General features: G+C 42.5%; 1 protein-coding gene across 13 annotated transcripts in view; it reads left to right on the forward strand.

Moving 5' to 3' along the window:
- The window catches only part of AFF3 (AF4/FMR2 family member 3), a 607,218-nt gene that overhangs the window by 298,089 nt on the left and 286,811 nt on the right, over window positions 1–22,318 (forward strand). For all 13 annotated transcript variants that reach the window (XM_029232773.1, XM_029232776.1, XM_029232778.1 and 10 more), the window contains one exon: window positions 12,387–12,434. In XM_029232773.1, coding sequence (XP_029088606.1) covers window positions 12,387–12,434 — 48 coding nt within the window. The remainder of the gene's footprint in view (window positions 1–12,386; window positions 12,435–22,318) is intronic.

The following is a 22,318-nucleotide window of genomic DNA, read 5'->3' on the forward strand; positions in this document are numbered from 1 at the left end:
CCACGTAAAGTAACATAAAATGCTTTTAGCATTCTCTTAGTGTTTCCACCTAACCAGGGCGTGAAACCCTCTTAATCTGTCTACTCCTCACTTTGAGGATGGTTCTTGGTGTGAAGTCAGAAGCACGGTAGAAGTCGAGTCATGCCTTCTTCTGTCATCGCTCATGTTGTACCATTTCTCACCCCACCATCTACCCCAGTGGTCACCAACCTTTACTTTTTTTTTAAAATTCATTAATTAATTAATTTTTGGCTGTGTTGGGTCTTCGTTGCTGCGTGCGGGCTTTCTCTAGTTGCGGCGAGTTCGGGCTACTCTTCATTGCAGTGTGTGGGCTTCTCATTGTGGTGGCTTCTCTTGTTGCGGAGCACGGGCTTCAGTAGTTGTGGCACGTGGACTCAGTAATTGTGGCTTGTGGGCTCTACAGTGCAGGCTCAGTAGTTGTGTCACACGGGCTTAGTTGCTCCGCGGCATGTGGGATCTTCCCGGACCAGGGCCTGAACCCATGTCCCCTGCATTGGTAGGTGGATTCTTAACCACTGTGTCACCAGGGAAGCCCTCCAACTCTTCTTTGTACTTGGAAGGTCTTACACATGGTGCTAGGTGGCATTGAAGAGGGGATGCCTGCATTCTGTGCAGATGGCATCTTGCCGTAATAATTGCAGCATAGTTAAAATGGGATGTTTATTATTAAACTTTTTGCTTTGTAAAGATTTTGTTTTTCTCCCTTTGGCTTATAACGGCAAGCGGTTTTGTGATCTAGTGAGGGAATGAAGACATAGAGAGGTTGTCTTCTCATTGGGCCCCTCAGAGGCCTTGGAGTAGGGATAGAAAGCAGCTCAGCCCCCTCTGTAGTAGGGACACAGGAGCTGACATGTCTCTTCTCTTCCTGGGTGGCCCAGCAAGTTACCAGAGGATGGCTTTGTCTGGTGATGTTTTACATGGAAATCCAAGGGTCAGCCAACACTCCCAGGGGCCTTCTGAGACCTACCCTGATAGAGGAAAGGGCAAATGTGTGGATTCATATCCCTGTTCGGCCCCAAGTACCCTGGTTCCACAGGCCAATGGACTCACTCTGCTTTACACCACGACACACATACAGGTTTTGAAACAACTGAGCATTTTATGGCAATGGGAGGTAGAAGATAGAATCCATTATGACCGCTTTCCTCCCAATAGACTGCAAAGGTCTTCCAAGACTAACAGTAAAGATACACCAGCAGACTCAAGAATGAGAATGCTGTAAATGTGCACAAATTAAAAAAAGGAAAAAAGAAGAAAATCTTTAAGTATGGCGTTGTAGATAGATTTATTTTTAAATATGAAACTTCGAGTATTAAAAACTCACCAGCCGGGCTTCCCTGGTGGCGCAGTGGTTGGGGGTCCGCCTGCCGATGCGGGGGACGTGGGTTCGTGCCCCGGTCCGGGAGGATCCCACATGCCGCGGAGCGGCTGGGCCCGTGAGCCATGGCCTCTGGGCCTGTGCGTCCGGAGCCTGTGCTCCGCGACCGGAGAGGCCGCGGCGGTGAGAGGTCCGCGTACCGCAAAAAAAAAACAAAAAACAAAAAAAAACCTCACCAGCCAATCAAAATGCGTACCAATTTCTCATGTTTTCCAATGCTACCTGCTCCCACCTCTCAGGTGATCCTTCTGCCCTGCACCCCAGCTGATTTCAGCTGGATTTCTTTATTCAGCATGTATTTATAGCATATCTCCTACTAGAGCATACATAGAAACAGTTGATGTCAGGCATACACAGAATGAACTATATTCTGGGGGCCAGACGACCTGAGACCTTTTTGAAAAGGTGAAATGATAATCGGGAGAAAGACTCATGAAGGACATAACATATTAAGGGTTACTTGTGAATTGCTGCTTTCTTTCTTTTAGCAAAATAAAAATAATAGAATGTGCCAAATAGAATATTGTCCAATATGTAGCCCCACTTTTGCCATTTCCAATAGTCATTTCAAATCATGGCTAAAAGAGAACTCATTTTCTGTCTTACTGTGGGACATAAATCAGAGCAGCCCTAAGTACCTTTAATTGGTTAATTTCTTCAGGCCCATTGGATTACTCTCTCCATCTTGCAAGTTTTTGTGTTCAGAATTTCATGATTAGAAAAGAAAACCATGTTCTGACTATAAATAATAATCAAATGTGTTTTTCTTGTACATTTCGCTCTATCATTTAAGGGGGAAAAAAAGGGTATACTATAGGGATGCCCTATCAATAAGCCTTCTGCTACCTACAAATAACATATTATGTGTCATTAGATTAGGTTGACCCTTGAACAGTCAAAACTCCACATACTGCCATCTCTGCGTCAAAAACAAATGAATTGATACATGACTCACCCAAGGGCAGGGAACAGTTTGGATAGAATCAAGACTCAGATCCTAGTTCTTTTGATTCACATACGCTGATCTCTAATTGAACACAAACTTTCCCCCATACTTAGTTAACTTAAAGGTCTGTAAAATGAAAATACAGGTACTATATTTGTTGGAAAAAACGGACATGTAAGTGGTCCAAACCCTTGTTATTCAAGGGTCAGCGATATGTAGGTGGGCTGCAGGATGAGATTCAGGAAATTTTTAAAAAGGAAATGGTACATTTTAGAAGTCTCCCTGAAGTCTGCCTGACATGTGAGGGTTAAGTAACTTCAGCATTGTCACTCTTGCCTGAGCCTGTGTTAAAAGCAATGGCCGCAGTTTCAGATGAGAGAACACAGAGTAAAGAACACAGGAATCTTGAAGTGTTCTTGTCAATTTCAGACTACAAGTGGGATGCGCATGTTTGTTGTTCCTGTTATGTGGATTCTGTACCCAGCTTTGACAGGACAGTGTGGAAGGTGGCCCTGGTATACAGCACTGGGTACTCTATTGAGACATGACGCCCTGGAAAAGCACTCAATATCAATTAGTGCTCAGGATGTAAAAACACTGCCTCTGGTTTTAATCTCTTTATGCCATCAATAGATGCTTGACAAGGTCAGTGCATTGACAGACCACTTAACTTTCTGAAAACCAAGTGTACTTTTAACTAGAAGCTCTGATTGAGATCACTAATTTTCATTCTAAAAATAATAACATGATTAAATGATCTTGTCCTATGGCTAGGAGTCTGACAAAAAATCGATTACTAACTCTTTAACAATATTGCCTGTTGATAGAAGGCTAATACCTGTTCCCTAATTTACAAATACCAATGTGCAGACTAGGGAAGCCAAATGATTTTCTAATGGTTTCTGTGTTAATGGGTATGTGCTTAACTTCAGTGGAGTAAATAAATGTTGATATTTTAAGAATTTGTTTTTAAGATAACTCTGGTAATTTATTTTGATAAAGCAAAGACGTTTGTTCGACCAGCCGTATTCAAGTGTAAGACTTTAATTTTTTAAATAGTCTTTTATTTTTTTTTTAGTATATTGGCCATTTACTATTCATTCAACAAACATCTTCAGGCGCTTACTATGTTGTACCAGTACTCCGCTAGGAAGTGGTCATAAATGAGAAATACCATATCCACTGTAAAATCTACTAATACAAGTAAATGATACTCATTAACATTTTTCTCATTTTTTTCTTTTCATTTCAGTATGGTATTTATTACTAGAGTAAAATTATAAAGTTAATGTGAAGGGGAGTGGGGAGAAACCGCTTAATGGGTACAGTGTTTTACTTTGGGATGATGGAAGTGTTTTGGAACTAGATAGAGGTGATTATGACTCACAACACTGTGAATGTACTAAATGCCACTAAATTGCACACTTTAAAAATGGTTGGTTTTCTGTTACATGACATTCACATCAATTTTTTTTAATATACTTTGCAGTTTTTTCCTCTTGATACATTTATTTGACTTTGTATTCTATATTAGAGTTGGAAGGTATTTGTGAAGCCTGGCTCTGTCCCTTTCGGGCATTGTTTGGTATCTTTCACTAGAATTCTGAAGATTTTTCTTATAGGTCTTAAACATGTCTTGTTAATGTTATTCCTCATTTATTTTTCTTGATATTATGGGTGGGATTTTTTTCGTATTTTTAAAGTGTTTATTGCTGCTGCACAGAAGAGCTATTGAGCTTTGACTGTTCATAGCCAACCACTTTTTAAATCTCCCTTTTTAATAACAGTAACAGTGGAGTCTTTTGGATTTTTCTAGGTATATGATCAAAAAAATCTGAGATCAAAAAAACACTGAGATGATCACAGTTTTACGTAATTTCCCTAGTGATACAATACTTCAAAGAGGCCCTAATATTAAATATTAAACGATTTTTGCATTCCTGGGACAGATCCCACTAAGTTCCCACTAATTCTTATAACATTTTATTGAATCATATTTACTAATAATCTTTTGAGGATTTTACATTTATTTTCATAAGGAGATTGATTTAGTCTCTTATGTGAGGTTTTTATATTAATTTAATAAAATAAATCATATAGCTTCCCATTACCTTCTACTCTGGAAGAGAAAATATGTGGGAATTAGTTCTTCCTTGAAAGTTTGAAATACTTCACTGTAAAACTATTTGGCTTAAATCCTTATTTGAAGATAATTTTTAATTTAACCTGCATTCTCAGATTTATAGGCCTAATTTCATTTTTCTTTATGTCTTATGTCAGTTTTTTCCAGAAAGTTGCCAAGTTCATCAAAATTTTTCATTTATTAGTATTATGTTCTATATTAATGTTAACCTCAATACTTTCTTATGATTATAAGTGCTTTCATATGTTTTATCCCCTTCATATATCAAATTATTTTATGTTTATTTGAGCTTTCTTTTTTTTTGCCGTACGCGGGCCTCTCACTGCTGTGGCCTCTCCCGTTGCAGAGCACAGGCTCCAGACGCACAGGCTCAGCGGCCATGGCTCACGGGCCTAGCCGCTCGGAGGCATGTGGGATCTTCCCGGACCGGGGCACGAACCCATGTCCCCTGCATCGGCAGGCAGACTCTCAACCACTGCGCCACCAGGGAAGCCCGAGCTTTCTTTTTATTGAACAGATTTTTAAGTGACTTTCCATTATTGTTTTGGGTAATATGTTTTATTTTTGTTTCTAAGAAATTATATTTTGGCTTTATAAATTCTGACTTTTTGCTTTATAAATATTTCATTGGTTTTCTCTCTTTGTTATTTTCTTTTTCTGCTATGCCTCTTTGATTTTAAATTTTCAATTGCTTAGCACATTGGTTTTTTAAAAAAAAAATAATGAAAGTTTTTAGTGTATGAATTTACCTCTAAGAATATCTTTGGGAGCATCCCATAATTTTGTTTTGCAGTATTTTTATATTATTTTCCTGTAAATATGAAGAGTTATTTATAGTTGATTTTTATAGTGATTTTATTTTATTCCAAGAGTTCTAGGAGATTTTAATGTCTACCCTGTTTTAATTCATAGCTTAAGTGTTTTGATAACTTGTAGCTAAAGAGTCTGGGCTATAAAACAACTGCTTTTTGGAATTTTTTGAAGCTCTTTTGTAGCTCAGTATATAACCACTTCAGTGACTATTTCATGTGTGCTTGAAAACTTGGGGTTTCCTCATAATAGTCTAAGTTCATTATATCTTTCAGGTTGTCCTTATTTAATTTTATTTTCAAGTTCTCTATCTCTCTTATATATTTGGGATCTTGTTTTGGTATCCTTTGTCTCTTAGGAAAAATAGGGCTGGGCTAAAGATGTCCAACCATAATAATTCTATTTTTTTCCTTTTTCTTAGCATACCTTATTTTGATGCTCTATTAATGCCCTATTTTTTCCTCATTCTGTGTTGTACTCTCCAATTCATTTTTTTTTTTTTTTGCTATGAACTGTTCTTTAGTTGAAAATAATATCACCACTATTTGCTGTCATTATGTTTGCATTCTTATGATATACTTCTTTTTTTTTTTTTGCGGTACACGGGCCTCTCACTATTGTGGCCTCTCCCGTTGTGGAGCACAGGCTCCAGACGCGCAGGCTCAGCGGCCATGGCTTACGGGCCCAGCCGCTCGGAGGCATGTGGGATCCTCCTGGACTGGGGCACGAACCTGCATCCCCTGCATTGGCAGGCGGACTCTCAACCACTGCGCCACCAGGGAAGCCCTATGATATACTTTTATACACCTTTCCTTTTTTATTATTCTTTTTTTTTTTTTCTCAGTGTGTAAACATCTAAGCGGTGGTGACAGTAATTCTGAGGGATAAAACTGGATGTGAGCAGCAGAGCAACAGGTGAACCAATTGGCTGAGCACACTGGGGAGATCAGGAGTGGGGACCCAGGAGGGATGAGACCAGTCTCCAGCTCTGGCGATCAGGAGCAGAGTGTAGCCTCAAAAGGGGAAGTGGGGACTTCCCTGGCGGTCCAAGGGTTAAGACTCTGCACTTCCAATGCAGGGGGCACTGGTTCAATCCCTGGTTGGGGAACTAAGATCCCACATGCCGGTGACTGTGGTGCAAAAAACAACAACAACAACAAAAAAGCCATGCAGGCATGATCATTCCTAAAAAAAATAGCACTTGTAAAAAAAAAAAAATGGAAGAAAGAAGGAAAAGAAAAGAAGGGGGAAGAGTTAGGTGGGCATAAGACTTGCTGAAGAGAGAACTGGCTGACACTCTCCTGACCTCAGGTGACCCTGGCCTCAGGTGAGGCTGGTGCCACAGTCAGTGGATGGAGCTTCACATAGACTTGCGATAATCCCTGGATTCAAGCTTAGATCCTCGCCCAGTGCTTTGGTGGCACTGATGGGACACCTGATTTCTTTGTACCTCAATTTATCTCTATATCAAAAATAGTAAGACTTATTTAAAAATATTTCTGTAGAAGTATTCAAGAGTGTGCGTGCGATAAACAATGTCTAAATGTTTGAGGAACCTTTCGAGTGCTTGCAGACAGACAAGGGTACTGTGACTTTAAAACAGTATTATTTTAGAATGAAGCTTCCGCCTTCAATGTATGTGATGAAGAGTTAAACTATTTTTGAAAATAGGATATGTGCAGCTTCATCTCCTCCATAGTGAAATGACATTTCCCACTGATTGGATCGAGCCTTTTCTCCTTAAGCTTGGCTTGCTTCTTCCAGCGCTGTGTGCGTGGCATGGTAATTAGGGGCTTAGGTTCTCAGTGGTAGGATGCTCCTGGCTATTTCTTGAGCTATACTTACCCACAGCTCCGTTCCTCACCCTGCACTGGCAGGGTGTGTGGTGTGTATTTTTAAGTGGTAAGATTTGAGGAAAGCAGTTCCATGGAAAAAGGAGCGTGATCGACAAGGCTTGTAGAGAAGGAGAATCAGCTGGGGTTGCTCGCTTTTAATTGAAGTTTAGTTGGAGGTTCAATGAGGTGAGGCTGTTATGACAGATTTCAAAATGTAATGATAGGAAAAGGGGGTGGGTTCATCAAAGTCGGAGTAAATACAGAGCAACAGCTCAGCAACCCAGCGTGAAGCAACAGCTACGAACCCTCACAAAATGCAGAGTAATTAAAATTGGTGTTGCACAGCCCTCCTCAGTGGGTACCTTTCCAAGGAAAGCAATGACTTTATTGTGGAAAAATATAAACACAAATTTGGAGATGTAAATTACATGCATGTTTTAATCTTGTTCATAAACACTGAAAGTTTTAAAAATGTAAATATAATCAAAGTGCACAACTGCAGCTGAAACCAGATTTGAGAAGGATTTTGAGAAAGAAAGAAGGTGAAAGGCCCTGCAGTCTCCCCGACCCTCACACCCTGCCCATCCCAACCCTACCTACCCATCTCCCCCTCACCCCACCTTTGTGGATTCGGAAAAGAAGAGATAGAATTCTGCCCTCCAGTTTCTGAGGACACAAATCCTTGTCTTTAATTTGTCAGCATCACAGAAGAGATGGTTATTATTAACCCTTTCTCTCCATTTCCTCTCCTGCCTTAACCCTTTTGGTCTATGCATGTGATGTTTGAGGTTAATGAGTACGATCCACAGTGACTAAGCATTGGATAATTTGCAGCATGGGAATGAAGGAGGAAATTTATCCAAACGCTATCCAGATTCTTCTATTTCCATACTTTAAGCACGAGAGTGACCTCAAGTAGAGCCAGCTCTAAAGGTTGAGCTTGGAGAAATAGCATTAGATAGTAGAAAACTGACTGCAGTGGTGTTGAAGAAATGTGTGTGGGTTCTACCCTGACGGTCCTTTGCTGCCAAAACTGATTTTGGGCAAGAATCTTCACTTCACTGGGCCACAGCTTCTCCATCTGAGCTGTAAGATTCTTCCATTTCAACCTTTCTGTAATATTATGCCTCATGGATCCACTCCAATCTAAATGGGGCCTGGGAAATTCAACCCCAATGTGGTACCCTTCCCCAGGTGGCCCCAGGAGTCAGAAATGTTCCAGACAAGGGCCAAGATTTTCCTTTGCCAAAGCTCCTCCACTCTGTAATTTAAAGCCAGGACTCCCTGAGACTTTTGTAGGAAGTCTTTTGTCCTGGCCTCAGTTCTGTACCTGCTCAGCTGGGCAAGGGACCTTCCCAGGAGGGAATGACCTGATGTCTGGCCAGACCATCAAAGTTCACATTTGGAGTTGCCATCGAGATGACCCAGTGTAATAATTCTGCATATTTCATCTACATTGATGAGGGAAGTATTTAGCAGGGCTTTTATATCCTGTTCCTCTCTCAGTGTGTTCCCTCTTCAGAGTAGGGTAGTGGAAATTTATAGCATTATGGGGAGAGATACTAAGGGCCACCTGTCATTGATATAAATCATTTCAAATGAAATTATAGTGTGGTATTCAGGGGAAGCTTAGTTTCAAGGAACGAAACATATCAAGAGTCTTTGTAGTAAGTTGTGTACCTGGGTGAGTCCACCAGGAGAGCATGAAGTCAAGTTTTCCTTGATTGGTTGTTTTAAGGTGGAAAATAAAAAGTACATTGAGAATTTAGCATTTGCTCTCCCAGTATATTACATGGTAGGAAAGGGTTGGGATTTGGAAGTAGGGTAAGAGAAATGGTTGTGGGTTTGAAGGTTCGTTTTCCAATTCGACCACTGATTCCCACCTGAGCTCTGAAGGAGGTCAGTTCAAAGGACCATTGAGCCCTGGCCTGGCTGAGGCTTCACCACATAGCCTTTGTGATGGTTGCCTCTGGCTGCCCTGGAAAGGAAACAGGGTTTGGGCTGGTTCCAAAAAGAGCTCTCTGATCTAATTTGATTGGAGTAGCAGAACGGTGAAATTTCCAGAGCAGTCCCGGGATAAGGCATTGGGAACAGAAGTTGGGGGTGTATTAGATGTATGTTGCCAAACTGGAACTTTTGGGAAAACAGGAGAAGGGATGAATATAGGTAAGAGGAATGAAATAGTAGCAAAAAGCTTTGGGTCTTCTAATCTTATCACGATATTTAACACTGTTTTTCTTGTTTTATAAGGATAGACATATATGTTATGTTCATGCACTGTTAGCAACAGTAGTTGTGCTTTGCACATTTCATTATTGATTTTTTTAATGATGAGACTAGAAAGGAGTAATTTATACAAAGATAATGTTCCTGTTTTAACTAAAACATCAAATAATCCATAAGGAAATAAACTTCACCTAAAAGTTCTCAAACTGTTGGATTAAAGTCCTAAATATAAAAACCCGAACTATAAAACTCTTAAAAGAACACATGGGTACATCTTTATAACCTTGGATTTGGCAATGACCTCTTAGACGCGACACCAAGAGCAAAGCAATAAAGAGAAAAATAGGTAAGTTGGACTTCATCAAATTAAAAATTTTGTGCGTCCATGAACACTATCAAGAGGGTGAGAATACATTCCAAAGAATGGGTAAAAATATGTGCAAATCATGTATCTGATAAGGTCCTAGTATCCAAGATATATAAAGAACTCTTAAAACAAAACAATAAAAAGTTAACAAACCCAATTTAAAAGTGGGCAAAAGACATTTCTCCAGAGAAGATACGCAAATGGCCAAAATGCACATGAAAAGATGCTCAACATCATTAGTCCTTAGGAAGACGCAGATTAAAGTCTCAACACAATACCACTTTACACCCATTAGGATGCCTATTATACAAAACACAACAAAACCAGAAAATAACAAGTGTTGGTTAAGATGTGGAGAAAGTAGAACCTTCATACATTGCTAGTAGGAATATAAAGTGGTACAGCCAGTATGGAAAACAATTTGGCAGCTCCTCAAAAAGCTAAGCATAGAATTGCCATATGATCCACCAATTCAACTTGTAGTTCTATACCCGAAAGACGTGGGTATTCAAACAAAAACTTGTGTACAGATGTTTATAGAAGTGCTATCACAGCGGCCAAAGTGGAAAAACCAAAATGTCCATCAACTGGATAAACAAAACGTGGTCTTGTCCATACAATAGAATGTTACTCAGCCACAAAAAGGAATAAAGTAAACATAGGTTACAACGTGGATGAACCTTGAAAACATTATCCTAAGTGGAACCAGCCAGGCACAAAAGGCCATGTGTTATATGATTCATTTATATGAAATATTTAGAATAGAAAAATCCGTAGTAACAGTAGATTAGTGGTTACCAGGAGCTGGGGAGAGGGAGGAATGGCGACTTACTGCTTAAGGGGCATGGGGTCTCCATTCAGGGTGACGAAAACGTTCCTGAACTAGATAGTGGTGACATTGTGAATGTATTTAAGGCCAGGAAATTATACACTTTAAAATGGTTAAAATACTAAAGATTCTGTTATGTGTGTTTTACCATTTCCAGACTCTATAAACATCATAGAAACTCTGGTAATTTGACAAACAGATGAGCTCAGGTTTGCCGAGGAGATGCATATATTTGAAGCAGCCTTTGGGACTGGGGAAAGCTTCTGGAAGAGAAAATGTACGTGACTGAGGATAAGTCCTGCTTCGTGGTCCAGACTTGCTGTTCTGTGGCCTGGGGCGAGTCGTGTAAACTCTCTGAGCCTCAGTTGGGAGCCTTGGACAAACCTTCTATTTCTGGGTGGGAAAAATCTCAATCACTTGTGGGAGCTTTTCAAGCCTCACACACTTGCATTCACCTTGGCCTCTTACCCAGTGTGAAGGGTGGAATATTTCTGATGGAACGCTCTACTATCAGGAAGAGCGGGTGGGGGACACACACAGGGGTCTGGGAGTGTGAAAGTACACTTTCTGGTAGCGCCTTTGTAATACTGAGAAGTCCTGGAGCTGGTGGTGATAGCGCTCGCACTCCTGGGAAGGGCAGGAGGTAGATTCATTCATCCCTTCCTATGCCGCCCACTGGCAGATATCCACACTGAAAGACACAGAGCCCCTGAGTGGGTGGAGTGTCTGTCCTAGAGGGAGGAGAGATCATTCCAGAGTCCATCTGTGAACTGCAGTTGTGGTGAGTGTGCTGAAGAAACAGTAAATGCTGCGTGGATGAGTATTCCAGGGCTAGGGATGCTCTGAGGAAGTCATGGTTGACCTGCCTCTGAAGGAGGACTTGGAATGAACCAGGAAAACCAGGAAGGTGCAGACCAGCATTCCTGGGGGAGAGAGAACCGTGAGGGGGAAGGAAAGCAGAGTGGGCTTGGGGAAGACATGGCAAAGAAAGCCTCATGCTGGGAGGTCATGCTGAGTCGTGGTCAATGTCATTGAATTAAAAGGCCAGGGAAGTATTTTGCTGAGACCACAGGAGGCACTTGTACCAGCAAATGCTGCTTTCACGCCCCCACAAAACTACCTCCTGTGCTCTGGGAGTACGTTACCAGCAGTAACCACACAGCATCTCTGAAACTGAAAATGGTCCCCAGAGTTGGCTGTGACCTGAAGCCACCGTTCCTCGGAGCCTATACCATCTCCCCAGCACAGGGCAGTGTGGGTTACAGAACCAGTGGCTCTGGAGTGTGACACCCAGCCTACCCTGAGAGTGCTGGGAGAATGTGTCTCCTTTTGGTCTTTTGGGTTTTGGCCCATCACGCAGTAAATCTAGGCTCTGAGGATGGTAGAACTACCAAGAGTTTCAGTTGTATTCGGCAGGACCATTGCATGTATTTGGTGGGTGGACTGGATCCATCTTTGTGGTGTAGGCCACATTTGCTTCCACACTTTGATGGAACCCAAGGTGAATGGAGCTCATACCTGCCAGTCATGTGCTGTACTCCTAGGAGGCTTCCCTGCTTAGAGTTGACGTGGTTGGAGGGCCCAGCGCTGCAACTCTGGGGCGTGTGCGATGCTCCCGGCCGCCCTGTCCACGGTGCAGCAGTGGGGAAGGGAGGATGGTCACAGCCTTGATTGGAGTTGTCCTATTAAGGAAGGGAGCTCATCTGTAAGTCCTACTTTAGGCAAGGCCCCCTGTCCAAACTCTATTAAATTTGGAGGCTTATGGGTCATTTCTTCTCTGTAACCATAAGTCTGTTCCATCTGGCTTAATGTTTTTTCCCTTTGCTTGCAGGAGAGTAGATCTGGAGAAACCAACAGCTGTGTTGAAGAAATAATTCGGGTAAGGATATTCTTTTACAAATCTTACCAACTGGTTGACATAGATTCCAAACAGAAGGAGGTGCAGCTGCAGTGTCAAAGTGAGCCCGTTGTTCATGTGTTGTCTGATCTTTACCCTTTCTGAGGGTAATCACCTAAGTTGCCTAAATAACAGTACTTTACAAAACAACTTCTAAAGCTTCTTTTAGAAACCTAGGAGCTACACCTTAATCTGGTCCCTTTGCACAGGCTGAGGTGACACTGTGTTAAAGGGATCAGTCAGCTGGAAGACAGAACAACAGAGTTGAGATGAAAAATATGATTGTGTTCACATTTGGATGCCCCCATTTATCACCCTACTATTTAAAAGCATCTTTCAATAGTCTGTGCTTTCCAGTCCGGCAGGGGTGGCCTGGTTATTTTTCTCCCAAACTTAATTAGAATCAGAAGCACTCTGACAAAGAGGTGATGCTCAGTGTTGAGAATTTATTTCTGTATTGTTGTGCGTGTTATTATTTTTGCCTGTTACTCTCTGTAAGCCTGTCCTTCTCATCATCCTCATCTCGCGGGCACAGCCTCTGTGAACTGGCTTCACGCGCAGATGCACTTAGGCTGGGCTGTTCTGCCCCGTTAGTGTTCTCCAGAGCACTCAAACTTATAATCAGGATGTTCTCTTCAGCCTGTATTTTGTCTTCAGTCATATTTGTCATCGGAATAACCTAATAATTCATAGCTCTCAGAAAGCTGATATTACACTGGGCAAAACACTAAGGCAGATCAGACCAGATGGTGTGGCAATTCTCTATAAAGAAAAAGAAAAACTTTATTTTAATCTGTTTGTAACTTTTGGGCATCCTACACACTTTTTCTTGAATGGCTAGTGAATTACAGTAATATGGTTATGTGGTTTAAAATTTTACATTAACCATCAAATTGTTTTCAGCGGTAGGATTTTTATTTCTTCCTGGAAAGCATTATTTCGTAAATAAACTTTTTCACTCTCGAATTGATTAAAATAACTCATTGAAGTTTGATTTGATGAATTCATAATGATTTTTGTTTTTCTGGGAGAGATTTATATAGAAAGCAGTTGTCAAAGTGTGGTAGCTTCATTTCTGGCATTTAATTATACGTTGAATAAAATACGTGTTGTATTTTACATCTAAATTATCTCTATCTTGGGGCCTTGTTTCAGGTTAAACACAGATAGTGTAAAATGCAGATGTACTTTTCCTATTTTTCTCTTTTAACATACTTTCATGTTTGGGGTCCCAATATTCAGTGTTCAAGCCATCTTCCTTTGATTGGTTATGGTGTTTATATCTGCAAAATGATAATACCACAACACACCAATCCCCTCTTTGGTTTCTCTGTTTATGTTTAAAAAATCCTACCCCTTCTCATCCTTTCTTATCTTTTCTGAGGATATGGAAGAACTCTGTTGTTTGACCTTTCTGTCCTATATTCTAAGCAGGGCTTGAAGTTTATAAAGAGCTTGAGTGTTTCTCATACCATAACAATATACTTTAGAGAAGCAGTCCACAACCTTTTCGGCACCAGGGACTGCTTTTGTGGAAGACATTTTTCCACGGGGGTGGGGGGATGGTTTTGGGATGATTCAAGCACATTACATTTATTGTGCACTTTATTTCTATTATTATTACATAGTAATATATAATGAAATAATTATACAACTCACCGTAATGCTGACAGGAGGCAGAGCTCAGGCGGTAACGCGAGCGATGGGGAGCGGCTGTAAATACAGATCAAGCTTCGTTTGCTCACCTGCAGCTCACCTCCTGCTGTGTGACCCGGTTCCTAATAGCCACGGAGCGGTGCCAGTCTGTGGCCCGTGGTATGGGGACCCCTGCTTTAGACAGTGCAAAATTCACTTCAAATAAAACTGAATGCTGGGGCTTCTCTGGTGGCGCAGTGGTTGAGAGTCCTCCTGCCACTGCAGGGGACACGGGTTTGTGCCCCGGTCCGGGAAGATCTCTTCCACGTGCCGCGGAGCGGCTGGGCCCGTGAGCCATGGCCGCTGAGTCTGTGCGTCCAGAGCCTGTGCTCCGCAACGGGAGAGGCCGCAACAGTGAGAGGCCTGCGTACCGCAAAAAACCCCCAAAAAACTGAATGCTGTTAGTCAAGAGTTTAAAGCGTTATTTATTTTTTTCTTAAGAAAGCTGATGAGAGCCTGGCACCCCGGCCCCACTCTCCTACCTTCCCATAGTACTGACCCCGAATCCATCACACCACGGGTGCCGCCCCTGCCTGCCTTGAATCAGGCGTGGAACAAGAGGAAAAGCCTGGGCCAGTGAGAGAATTGATTTATGTGTACGCGCAGGGTCAAGGGTAGGGGGGATGCTTCCTTCATCGGAAGACAGCTGAGCTCTGAGCTCCACACTTCCCAGAGCTTGTGAGGAGTGTTCCAAAGAGGAGATGGTATAGACTGGGAAGTGATGGTGGTGCTGGTGCTGTCATGTGAGCATCTTTTTCTCCCCTCACCTGGCAGTCTAAGGTGTTAGTAGTGCTCTAACTTCAGGAGCTCCTAGAGGATCATGTCTGTGTTCCCAGTTTTGCCTGGAATGTTTTTCTGGCTGTCACCTGCCTCTCACACCAGGCAGCCCCAGGATCGTCTTCCCCTCTTATTCTAAGCCTCTCTCCTGCAAACACAAGCACAGGGCGCCTTCTCAGTTACAGCCTGTTGGATTTGTTGTGTATCTGTCACACATCAGTATTCTTCCCACACGGTGGCCCTAATGTTTGGAATTTAGAATTCACGATTTTGTGGAATGAATAAATAAATGAGTGAGTGAGTAAAAGAATCCTCCAAAGGAGAGTGATGAGTATCGTTGTGATGGCTCAGAGATTCCCTTTGCTATAAATCACAGACAAGATGTATTGGCCTTTTTAATGCTCGGTTCCTGTGAATCATCTTTGTGGAGTCCAATTTTCCTTACCAGCGTCTCTCCCCTTGGAATCAGCTCAGGTAAACCTGATGTCGTCAAGGTCCCCAGAGGTGCTTACTACTTGCAGCCATCTCATTTTAAAAAGGCTGTCTCTTGTTGTGGAGGAAGATCAGGGTCATCAAAAATACCTTAAAATTATGAAAATGGAGATGGTCGTCGGACAAGTGTTTGCATGCCCTTTCCATGTGGGAGGTACTGGCAACAGCGGTGGGTTAGAGAGACATGACCCCTGGCCCTTTGGGAACCGACAATGTGCTGGAAGAGATAGATACTAAGTTTTTTTTTTTTAATCTCATAAATAAATGTATAATGTGAATTGTGGTAAATACTCAGGGTTTTATGAGCGCTTACTCTAGGGTACATTACCGAATTTGGGGTCAAGAAATACTTCCCTGAGGAAGCAGCCCTTGAACTGAGCTGGAGGGTGAGTAGGAAAGCAACCTAAGGAAAATGGTGAAGCTTCCAAGCAGAGGGAATGAAGAGCTCGGCTTGTTAGAGACCCGGGAAGGAGAGAGAAGGCCCGCGTGGCTGGAGAGCAGGTGGGAAAAGCCAGGCAGGAGCGGCCAGTCGTGCTGTGCTTTCTCAGCCACATTCGAGAGACTCTAAGCACAGGGGAACCGGTGAAGGATTGGAGCTGGGAGCGATGTGATCAGATTGGCGGCGTAGATGCACCGTTCTGGCTGCTGTGAGGAGTGGCTTGAGGGGAAAATGGAAGAGGAATGTGGGGCTGATGCAGGTTCCAAGCAAGGGATGCTTGGTGGAGACACGGGAAGATTGAGGGAGATGCTGTGTTGGGTGGGGGAGAAGAGGACGTCCTCTGTTAATTTTTAGACGTGCTGAGTTTGAGGTGCCTTTGTGATGTTCAAGTAGACGAGGAGAATGTAGAGGAACTCAGGACAGAGGTCTGAGCTGCAGGCCAGCATTTTGGATGAATTAGCACATTGGTAGTAAAACCACAGAAATGGGTACATTTGCCTGGAGAGAGACTTGAGGCCGAGAAGCAATGAGGGCCTGAATTCCACCATTTCAGGAGCAGGGAAGGGAGGAAGATCCACTGGCAAACGAACATGAGAGGGAGTGACTAGAGAAAATTGGGACCGTGGAAAGCCACAGAATTCAAGGGAAGAGAGTTTCTATCCAACAGGGTGCAGAGTTTCTGAGAGGACACGAAAAGATGAGGATCGAAAGCCACCCAACGGATTGGACAACAAAAAGGTCGTTGGTGACCTTATGGAGAGCTGTTTCTGTGGAGGAGAGGGGGCAGGGTCCAGACTGGAGAAAACTGAGAGGATGGAGTCCCTGAGTTTAGAGACCACTTGTGAGGAAAGGCAGTCGTTTCCGTTCCATTTATTTCCTACACAGTCACGACCACCAATGAGGATAGGCTGACATTTATTGAGCACTTACTATATCTGGGACACTCTTCCAAGCTTCTTGCATGTGTTTTCTCATTGGACCATCACAACTGCCTTCTGTGTAGTTGGGAACTATTATCATCCCCATTTTACAGAGGAAGAAACTGAGGCGAGGGGAGGTTAAACACAGCTGGCCAAGGGAACAGCTACCACACGGTAGAGCTGGGATTTTAACCAGCACCACCATCTGGGACCAGCACCCCCGCTTCTCTTACCTGCTGTGCTGTCTTATTAAAGGAAGAAGCCCCCACCCCCACCCCAGCTCATTCATGAAACCACTCAGGCATTTTGCTGTGAAAGGGAGGTTTCCCGTTCCCATGTGTGTATGATCTGAAAGTGCCCGATCACGCGTGTGTGCACTTGAACTTAATGGAGGTTTTATGGCCAACGTCAGCAATCTCACCTTTGAACTTCTTTTTCCTCCCCCCTCTCTTATTTTTGCTGAGGTGACTGCTTTCAAGTCATTTGAATATTACATTATGTTCTCCAGTATAATTATTTTTTATCGTCACTCAGAGAATTTCAATCCTGGGACCTAGTAAATCTGTGTATTACTGCAAAATTCATTTAGAAGATGGGCAGTAAGGGCTGGGAGCCCTCATTGCTGACATATGTTTGTAACAGACAGTTTTCTGTTACACTGTATTTCATCCCTAAAGGCTCCAGTGATGTAATACTTAGGTGCTTTCCCTAGCATTATCCATTAACGTAGAATGGCATTAACATTTGTTCAGCAAATAAAACCCATTTACAACCTAATGGGGGTGTGCAGGGCTGGAATCTAGAATGCACAGATTTTATGCCGCACAGCTCTAGATGGTGTTTATTGCCGAGCATTCCTCATAACGTAGGGAGCCTTTGTCATAAGAGACCAGTGTTTTGAGATCTGGTTTGGATTTAAAGGATGAATTTAGAGACAATCTCAGGGCAACATCTGAGCAGATTATCTTCTTGGCTTTCATCTTTAGTCACTAATTTAATTCCAATTTCCTGTGAAATATTCATGGCGAATATTTACGTAGAGTTGCCTTTCTGTTGATATGAAAGGAGTAACTGGGACTTGTTTAAATTCTGGAGACCCAAACCAATTTCCTGACACTATAATTGAACAGATTTCCAGCAGACAGAGGGAACTCCTTTTCCTTGGTTTTCTAGAAACTAAGGAGCCTCCTAGGCAAGATTTCCAGTTGTGATGCTGGGAGATCGCTGAGTGAGGAGAGAGTTGAGATTACCATCACATGGGACGCACATCGTCATGGCCCCCTCACGTGTTCAGACCCTGGATGGTGAGACAAGAGAAACCTTGTGCTTAAATGTCTACAGGCTCCGTAAGTCACATGAAAATATATTAGCCACTCGGAGAAAATAGAGAACAGAGGGACAACTTGTTTTAAGTGATCTGTTTGGGTCGTTTGCAGAGCCGGACCTAGGTCAAATCTCCCGTTTCAGACCAGACAGGCGTTTCCTGCCTCATGTTTTTTTTTTTTTTTTTTTTTTTTTTTTAATATCTCATTTGTTTCAAGTAGTAAAGATTTTATTCATGGCAAAATGAAGCCCACAAATGGAAAAATCAATCCGGGTATAAATGTAGAGGAGCCCATTTATATATCCCATGACTTGTCATAATAAAATCGAATCAAAGGAAAAGTAAACCTGGTGGAGGTCTAGAGAAATTCACCAAGCAAAAGCTACGTGTTTTATCCAAGATAAATGAGTTTCACTTGGTAGTGTTTTGTTTTGATTTTTCTTTTTGCAGTTGGCCACTTGGATGGATAGAGACAGCAGTAACACAATTTATATCTTATTTTACATCTGTAGGTGCATTTTTACTAGATGTTATTATATTTGTCCTTTTGCCTGAAACCAAAAGCCCTACTTAAATGACTCCATTTCTCTTCCAGGGGCATCCTGGTGCCTGTAAGGGGTATGCAGCAGCCTGCTGCTTGTTTCAGGGCCATTTGGCTACACTTTGTAGGCTTTGTGATGACTCTGGAGGTGTCCAGTTTGTAACAGAGGTGGGGCGAGAATACTCTAATTCAGAATCTGTTCCGAGCCCAGAGGCTTTGGGGTGATGGCCAAAGGGACCGTGGAGGTCTGGAAGCTCCCATTGGGAGTGAATGGCTTTGCCTTTCTGTTTTTACCTGTCTCCTTCTGATGCACACGGCTAGACATCACAGAGGCATTTACAGAACCAGGGGTGTGGAAGACCAAGGGGATGTTAGCAGCCCAAGCAGCATATATTCTGTGGGAATATACTCTCTGCCCTCATAGTCAAGGGAGAGTTCTGATACCGCAGTCAATATCTTTGCATGGGTGTTTGTCATTATCTTACTCTGAAGGTGCTGACTGGAAGACAGGAGGAGGTGCACACATAGTGTTAACAACAGCTGGATGCCACAGGCCGTCACGGAGCTCACGGTGCCGTGTACCTCCTGCTGTGCCCAGGCTGGGACAAGGGAAGCATGTCAGTAGCCAGACTGCACCATGGGCGGGGTTTCCAGCAAGGTCAAAGGCACACCTTCCCCATTTCTCGTGAAGAAACTTGGAGAACTTCAGCACTACATTAGAGGACCGAGGCATTAAATATACTTGATTTTTAAAGTTTTCTGTTGCTCTAGCCTTGCAAGGTACATCCACCGAGCAAAGAGATAGTGAGACTGGGCTCAAGACAGAGTCAGATTCTTGGAGGTCCTCTGCAGAGCCACACGTGCTCTGGCCCCATCTCTCACCCCTGCCCACCTCTCACTCTGTACATGGCTTCTGCAGGAGCGGCACCACAGCTCTCTCCCTCACCTCCGGGCTTCACGCATGCTCTTCTCTAACCCCAGAGCACGCTCTGTCTACCCCTGACCCCGAACACCCGACTGTTTCTTGCTTATCTTCCAAGCCTCACTTAAGATGTCACTCCCTCCAGGAAGCCTTCCTGATTGCCAGAATCTGAGTTAGATGCTCTTGTTCTATATTCCCCAAGTACCCTTTACTTTTATCATAGCACTTATTGTACTGAATCATAATTGTCTTTCTTAAGCCCCATTAGGCTCTTACCATCCATCTCCAGGGGCTATCAAACTGCCTGGCATGTAATGGGTGTTTAATTAATGCTGAATAAATGGATGAGGAATAATGAATGAATGCCTTTGACCTTTTGCTCAGTGTCTGTTTTTCCTCTCCTCCCTGTTGTCCTTCCAGTCCTCCAACAAAAAAAGATTGAGGTGCTGTCCCCCTGAAACATAAGCTCTCCAAGGACGGCCAAGATTGTTGGGTTACCTGGGAGCATTAGAACATTCTACATTTTGCACAAATTCAAGAGATGAGAGTTCAACTAATAACTCCTGAGGGTTGGAAGTGAAAAGGCATCCCCAGCTACTGCTGGTATCCATGCCAGAAAAACTCAGACCTTTTGTATCTGCCACTTGTAGTCTGATTATCTTTCATGAAACTGAGTTTTCCATTTTGATAGCTAATGAATGTAATGTACAAGTTGAAGAAATCAAGATAATAAATTTGCAGGGATAATTTGGTTAATTACCATATTGCTGCTGGTGTAATCGAGGGAGGGAAGTCAAAGCTATTTCCACTGCTAATATGCTCCATGTAAAGCAGTTCTTGGAACAATTACCCAAAGTTATCAACTCAAGACATACATTTTAAAATTGTACTTATTATCATGAAAACCACACACGGTGTTCTCTTTTTTCAAATGGAGGGTTGTGAAATTACACAGATTTGCTGCAAATTACTATTGTACACATACAGGAAAGTTAAAAATAATTTCTAAGATCGAAAATGATAATTTGAGGATTGACAAGATACAGGCCTTGAAAAATTAGAACATCTATCTAGATATTAATGATATCTTTTAAGTAAGACATAATTACCTGTAGTTCTTACACTCATAATTATTTAGATCATTATAATGGAAAAAACTTAGAAACCTGATTATTCTTTTGCCATTTCATTTATGTGCTGTTTTATGATTCCTGATAAATTTGGTTTATAGTTATGCGGTTTGTGTGTTTTTAATGGTTGTTGGATGCAATGAGATGTAAGTATTTTAAAAATGTAGGGGTTGAAACTCAGGACGTTTTTCATGACTTTTAGAACATGTTGCCCGTATTTAGCTACAGGTGGTTTTGTTCTGATTTTGAAAGCTGTCCACACACACAGCCCACAATTTCAGAATGGGTAATCCAGTTTTGGCATTCCTTTTTTTTTTTTTTGCGGTACGCGGGCCTCTGACTGTTGCGGCCTCTCCCGTTGCAGAGCACAGGCTCCGGACGCGCAGGCTCAGCGGCCATGGCTCACGGGCCCAGCCACTCCACGGCACGTGGGATCTTCCCGGACCGGGGCACGAACCCGTGCCCCCTGCATCGGCAGGCGGACCCCCAACCACTGCGCCACCAGGGAAGCCCTAGTTTTGGCATTCTTTGGGCTCCTAAATTAACTGGTTTTTGCACCTGAGGCATTTTCCCATTTGCACATGGCTCCATTCCTGGGCCCACGTGTAGCCCAGAAGTTCTGGAGAATCGCTATGCTTGGCCTGCTTCCTGAACACCTTTGGTTCTGCTGATGAACTGGGAAACGTACACCTCTTCCTGGCTCTCCAGATACAGTAGTCCTCTTTTATCCGAGGTTGCAGTTACCCATGGTCAATTGAGGTCTGAAAATGTTACATAGAAAATTCCAGAAATAATTCATCAGTTTTAAATCATGTGCTGTTCGGAGGCAGGTGATGAAATCTTGTGGCATCTTGCTCCATCTCACCTGGGATGAGAACCGTCTCTTTGTCCGGCATATCCCGTGCATCTCGGTATCTCTCTCGGTACTGTGTTCAAGTGGCTCTTATTTTAGTTAATAATGGACCCAAAGTGCAAGAGTAGTGATGCTGGCAGTTCTGCTCTTCTCTGACTGTGCCTAATTTATAAATCAAACTTTATCCTAGGTATGTATATATAGGAAAAAACAATGTGTGTAGGGTTTGGTGCTGCTTGTGGTTTCAGGCACCCACTGGGGATCTTAGAACATATACCCCATGGATAAGGGGGGATTGCAGTATTGGGCTGGAAAATAATGTCATATCCTGACACTAGCTGATTTATTTCTTACAGCTTCTCCCTCTCTCTTTCCTCCCACTAAAAAGGTGTACCTATTTATGCAAAAGTATATCTTTCTCTCTCCCCTGAATTTCCTAAAAAGTTACAGGCGTTGTAACTCATGGGCAGTTTGCTGTTAATTATTATAACTTTTTCATTACAGTGTTTTCATTTTAATGCCTTATTTTTTACTGTAATCCTAAATCATGAGAGGTCTGTGGTTCTGTAGAATTAAAAATTTTATATTCTTCTCCTTTTTTTTAAAAAAAAGTGTTTTTCTGTGAACATTGATTAGGCTTCTGAAACGTGATTAAAAATCCTAAGAGCAGCGTGCTTATTATTGACATATTACGCATTAATTTAAAACTCTATGCCTCAGCTACTTGTAAATATCTTTTTAATAATCTCAAATATAGATTTATTTTTGCATAT

This window comes from Monodon monoceros, unplaced genomic scaffold (assembly GCF_005190385.1).
Source record: "Monodon monoceros isolate NGI ecotype Baffin Bay Population unplaced genomic scaffold, NGI_Narwhal_1 Super_Scaffold_19, whole genome shotgun sequence".
Taxonomy (NCBI): Eukaryota; Metazoa; Chordata; class Mammalia; order Artiodactyla; family Monodontidae; genus Monodon; species Monodon monoceros.